The sequence below is a fragment of the Talpa europaea genome (genome assembly GCF_964194135.1).
Source record: "Talpa europaea genome assembly, chromosome: X".
In the NCBI taxonomy this organism is placed as follows: domain Eukaryota; kingdom Metazoa; phylum Chordata; class Mammalia; order Eulipotyphla; family Talpidae; genus Talpa; species Talpa europaea.
Genome location: NC_140081.1, coordinates 79,996,195 through 80,002,383, shown reverse-complemented (window position 1 = coordinate 80,002,383; position 6,189 = coordinate 79,996,195). Strand labels below are relative to the sequence as shown.

The window sequence follows — 6,189 nt, the reverse complement described above, 5'->3', positions numbered from 1 at the left end:
GTTACCCACATGGCAGGGCAGACCTCTCCTGTCTCGCTTGCTGCTCCCTTCAGCAGTGTACTTCAATCCGTCTGCCTGTTCTGCTCCCTGCTCTGTCTCTGGTGAATCCTCTCACCCTCCTGTGCCTCTAGACTGTACCCCAGTTCTTTTATAAAAATAAATAAAATTTTAAATATATATATATAGATCTCTATCTATCTATCTGTCTATCTATCTATCTATCTATCTACCCTATATCTATCTATTTCTGTATCTTTATCTACTCCCTTAAGGTGAAAACACTACCAATGTCATAACATTAGGAAAGAGAAAGTGTGACCAAGGAAGATTGAATTGGTGAGTGTTTTTGTTTTTTTAAGAATTCCTAATTATAAACAAAGTCGCAGTGAGCAATTCCTGACAAACATAAAGCAATTTCTGACAAAACAACTTAAGATACTGAAACAATTTTACCTCTATCTTAATGATTCTTATTATTGTGGGTTTGGTTATATTTGTGAGTGCCCAAAATTGTTCTCTGGTAATTGAAAGAATTAAAAATTATACCAGATCCCTTCTCACTGGAGTTATAATTTGTTTTTATCTGATTATTTAGTTTGAATATATATTTATATGTTTAAGAGACAGTCTGATGTTTTTATTTGCTGTATATGTGTTCATATATTTTTGCTGACTTTTCTGGTGTTTCTTTTTCTTGATAATACAACTTTAGGAATGCTTTCTATATTTAGAGTAACTGGCAATTGTCTGTGACATAAGTTGCAACTATTTCCCACCATTTATTTCCTGTTGTGAGTTGGCTTATATTTTCCTCCTTGAAAGGTGTTATTTTTTCAATTGTGGTAAACTATAAATAGAAAAATTTGACATTTCAACATTTTAAAATTTACAATACAGTGTATTAAGTATATTCCATTGTTGTGCAACCACCGATAACATCCATCACTAGAACTTTTTTATCTTACAAAGTCCTTTACCCATTTAAAAATAACGATAAAAATTTCTTCTTATCTCCTGGCAACCACCATTCTACATCCTGTCTCTGTGACTTAAACTGTTCTACATACTTCATATAAGTAGAAACAAATTCTGTTTATCCTATAAGATTTTGCATATTCGCACCTTATAAAATTAATGATTTGCAAATATTTGCTTCCTTTCCATGTTTTCCTTTTTCACAATGTTGATAGTGTGTTTTAATGTTTGGAATATTTTAGATTTGAGTCCAATTTACCTATTTTTTATTGCCTCTGCTTTTGGTGTATATTGGCTTAGGTAAGATGACCATTTCAACAATACACTTTCTTCCAACTTATAAGCACCTAATAACTTTCCTTCTCTCTGTGTCTTCTATTTCTTTTAACAGTGTCTAAGTTTTTGGTGAACAGGTTTTTTACTCCTCTGTTAAGGTTAATCCCAGGTACTTGATCCTTTGTGATGTGCTTATGAATGGGATTGTTTTCTCAATTTCTGTTTCTTCTAATTCAGTGTTTTCATATAGAAAGACAATGAAATTTTAAGTTGATTTTTGTATCCTGCCACTTTACTGTACTTTGTTTCCAGTAGTTATTTAATGGACCTTTAAGAATTTTCTATGTATATTATCATGCCATTAGCAATATAGTGATACTTTTAATTCTTCTTTTCCAAATTGGATTCTTCTTATATATTAGTGGTTCTGGCTAGGAATTCTTTCTAATTTGTTCTGTCCTTGTCTGATTTTAGGATCAGGGTAATTGTAGTATAATACAATGTGTTTGGGGCTCTTCGTCTCCTTTTAGTTTCTGGGAAGAATTTGAGAAAGATACTATTGGAACTTTGAAAGGTTGGTAGAATTCACTAGTAAAGTCATCTGTTCTTGGGCTTTTTTTGGTTGGCATTACTGTTTCATTTTCTGTGGGTTTATTTATTTTTTTTCTCTTCAAGTTATCTATTTTGTCCTTGGTAGGTTATCCAATTTTTTACATATAAATATTCATAAGAGTCTCTTATTATGCTTTGCATTTCTGTGGTATTTTTTTGTATCATCACCTCTTTATGATTTTCCTTATTAGCATTTTCTGTCTTTTTTTTTCTTTATTGGCTCTATCTAAGAATTTATCAATTTTGTCTTTTTTTTCCCTTTCAAGAGTCAGGTCTTAGTTTCACTGATTTTTTTATCAGCTTTTTAAATGTTAATCACATCCACAATTAACCTACCATAAAATAATAATTTCATGGTAATGTCTAAACCAATGTTTGACCAAATAACTGGGCACAATAGCCTAGGCGAAATCACAAAGTTGACACTTTCAGTCTAAATTAAAAAAGAGTGTATTACATCAACATACATATCCTGACCTTTCCAACTTAACGCAGTAGGAAAATAAGAGCCAACTAAAACAGAGGAATGAAATGACAAATAATAGTCCAGAAATTATTGAAATAGAACATAAATAATGGAGAAATCAATGAAACCCAAAAGTCAATTCTTTTTTTTTTTTTAAAGATTTATTTTATTTATTTATACAAGCACTGGGTACAGTCAGAAGCGCGGGAGGGTGAGAGAATTCACCAGAGCCAGAGCGGGGAGCAGAGCAGGCAGAAGGACCGAAGTACACTGCTGAGGGGAGCAGCGGGCGGCAGGAGAGGTCTGCGCGCCATGTGGGACCCTCCTCCGGTGGCCGGGGAGCAGCCGGGGATCGAACTGGCGCCGCAGAGGCAGCGGGCAGCTTCGCAACCCAGCATTCAACCGCTGCGCCACCGGGGAGGCCCTCAATTCTTTTAAAACTTTAAAACGGTAGAAGGAATATTAGTACCAACCTTACAGACATAAATAAGCTCCATAAATAAATATTGTGAATAGTGGTTTGCTGTAGTATAGGCAAATGAAATGGGTTCTATTCAAATGATACAAGAATCTTGAAGACAATATGCAAATGAATGAAGCCAGATACAAATGTCTGAATATTATATGATGTATTTATAAGGAAAAGGCAGAAGAGGGAAATCTATAGAGACAGATATGTTAATGGGATTTAGAAGGTAGGTCTGATGAGGATAATAACTAAAGTATACAGGGTTTCTTTTTGAGATAAAGAAAATATTCTGAAATAGACTTGTGAATTTTGTACATTATCCATGAACATATTGAAATCATAGAAATGTACATTATAAATGGGTGAATGTTTACATGTAAAATTCAACTTAATAAATTTGTTAAAAACAATGAAACAAATATAAGGGGGAATAAAATAAAGTGGTTCTGAGTACCTCTAGAACTGTATTATGTGTATCTCACTCCAAGTGAATCTCCTCTGATGCTTATTTTCTCCCTTTAGCAAAGGAAAGGGTATATTTTTTTTTTCTCATACCACAAGCTGAAGCTCAGCTGAGCATAGAAAGAAGTTTTCTGGAAAAGTACACAACTAGACTGCTTCACTTGGTTGTAATTCTTGGCCTTTGCTTCAGGTTCACAGACTTATCATGACTGTCCATAGGTATAGCTCACCTTCCTCTGTCTCTTGTCTCACCAAGCTAGGGGAACTGGTCAATCGGAGACTCCCACCCATTACTGTCCCTCTCATGTCCTCTGAAGGCAATCGTTGCCTTGGTTATATTGTTACATAGGGGGCAGTCATCACTAACATCATCTCAGCAGGCCCTAGGCCAAATGAAAGGAGACAGATATTCATGGATTGAGGATGGGGTGTCCTGTGGGCCTGAGGACAGTCTGCTAGCTTGACCTAGGTGATAACCTGAGAACTTCAGAATCCTGTGGCTTTAAATCTTCCAGAGCTGCCTACTTCACAAAGTGGCAAGTTTTCTTTCTTTTGCTGAAGTTCTAAGAAGTGTGTTGCAGAGATGTTTAATCCATACGTGTTAGATATCCCAGCTGTAATTTTTGACAATGGATCAGGATTCTGCAAAACAGGTTTATCTGGAGAGACTGTACCCCGCCATGTTATCAGCTCTGCTGTGGGTCACCCTAAATTCCAACTGCCTCTATCAGAAATCAGTTACCACTTTTCCATGGGAGAAAGAGACCTGTACAAGGCTTTCCATTTGCACTACCCCATTGAGCGTGGATTGGTAACAGGATGGGATGACATGGAGAAACTCTGGGACTATCTTTTTGAGAAGGAACTGAGGATAAAACCCTATCAACATCCTGTGCTCATGACTGAACCCTCCTTGAACCCAAGAGAGATTAGAGAGAAGATGGTGGAAGTAATGTTTGAGAACTTCAATGTACCTGCCTTCTATCTTTCCAACCATGCAGTGGTAGCACTCTATGCCTCTGCCTCTGTCACTGGCCTTGTTTTGGATAGTGGTTATGGGATCACTTGTACTGTCCCTGTCTATGAGGGATACTCCCTGCCTCATGCTGTCACCAAGCTCTATGTAGCAGGGAACGATATCACAGAGCACCTTACCAGGCTCCTCCTCGTTAGTCAGAATATCTTACCTTGCATACTTGGCAGGACTTTAGTGGAGGACATCAAAGAGAATCTGTGCTATGTAGCCTTGGAGCCAGAGAGAGAGATGCATAAGAAACCAGAGGAGGTACATAAACAGTACAGACTGCCAGATGGGAATGTCATTCACATTGGACACCAGCTACACCAGGTACCTGAGGTTCTTTTTGCTCCAGACGAGCTGGGCTATCCCAACCTAGGACTTTCAAAAATGATCTCTAACAGCATTATGAAGTGTGACACTGACATCCAGAAGAATCTTTTTGCAGAAATTGTACTATCTGGGGGCACCACTCTCTTTCCTGGGCTTGAGGAAAGACTCATGAAAGAGTTGGAACAGATGGCTTCAAGAGGAACGCCCATCAAGATCACGGCTTCTCCTAATAGAAGTTTCTCTTCATGGATAGGTGCATCCATGGTGACCTCTCTTAGCAGTTTTAAGCAAATGTGGATCACTTCTGTAGACTTCAAGGAATTTGGGACATATGTTGTTCAAAGAAAATGTTTTTAAAAAATCCAGCACAGAAGGGACAACTTGAAGTGTCAGCTCACAGCAGCAGCGGTGGAAGGTGACATCTTCCCTTGGGCTTCAGTGTAGTGTTTGATAAAAGTGATATGACAATTTTGGTTTAATTTCATTCTTGGTGCCAACAGAGTGATTTCTGATCCAGGTAGTGAATCTTATTAACTGTTCCTATTCCATCTTTTCTGTTCCATTTCCCTCTTGATGGTTTTCTCCTGAAAAGTGCTTGGTTTATGTATTGTGGATGAGTCCACTGGTAAGGTTTGTAGTAAAAGCAGGCACCTGAGCCTCATGCCCAGAACTTAACTCAGTGGAGTCTTTGAATTCTTCATTTTAAACAAAAAGTGTCTTAGATATTTTTTGGTAGATGTAGTGCTGAGGAGAGACAGAATCACCAGACAAAAATGTGGAGGGAGGGGAAATTAAGTAGAACAAAGACAGCTACCCTGCTCTTACTATTCATCAGGCCCTTTCACTCACACGGTCCGCAGCATGGTCTGGGACACTGCTATTATGACACCAGACAGCTAAGTAAGATGGAGCTGATGTCCCTAGCAAAGAGGAAAAATGGGCCTAAAATTAGAGTTTAAGGCTCTCTAAACTCAGGACCCTTACTCTCTGTTGGAGTATTAAGAATCAACACTTCTACTTAGTGTGTGTGAGTGTGTGTGTGTGTGTTTCTTGTTATTACTTTCAAGGATATGTATAACTTCATATTCTTTAATTTTTTAAAGATTTAGTTTTGTTTACTTATGTATATAAGAGCTGGGTTGTAGGCCCAGACATGCAGGGGTATGGGGTGACTTGTGAGAGGATTCACCAGAGAGAGTGGGGAGCAGAACAGGCAGGTCTATTGAAATACACTGCTGAGGGGAGAAGCAGGCATGACAGGAGTGGTCTGCTGCACCATGTGGGTTAGCTCCCTGGCTGAGGATTGAATTTGTGCCACAGTGGCTGGTGATAGCTTGGTAATGCTGAGACTTAACCCCTTGTACCATCAGGGAGGCCCAAGCTTCATATTCTTAAGAATAAAATTCTGGAACCTTTTAATGATCATCAACAAAGAAAATGTAAAATAAATTATGTATAAATGAATTTTTCTTATTTGGTATTATTTTCACAATATATTTTTGGGAGAGAAATGAAAAATAAAGAAAAGTGTGTTATACTATATTTCTTTGGTAAGAAAACAGTGGAATATCCCCATAT

General features: G+C 37.7%; 1 protein-coding gene across 1 annotated transcript; it reads left to right on the top strand.

The window, feature by feature from the left end:
• Positions 1-3,843: 3,843 nt before the first annotated feature.
• Positions 3,844-4,968, top strand: ACTRT1 (actin related protein T1; the record flags this gene model as incomplete). Its single annotated transcript, XM_084258352.1, has 1 exon — positions 3,844-4,968. One exon carries the CDS (start codon positions 3,844-3,846, stop codon positions 4,966-4,968), a length of 1,125 nt encoding a protein of 374 aa, XP_084114478.1.
• Positions 4,969-6,189: the final 1,221 nt, after the last annotated feature.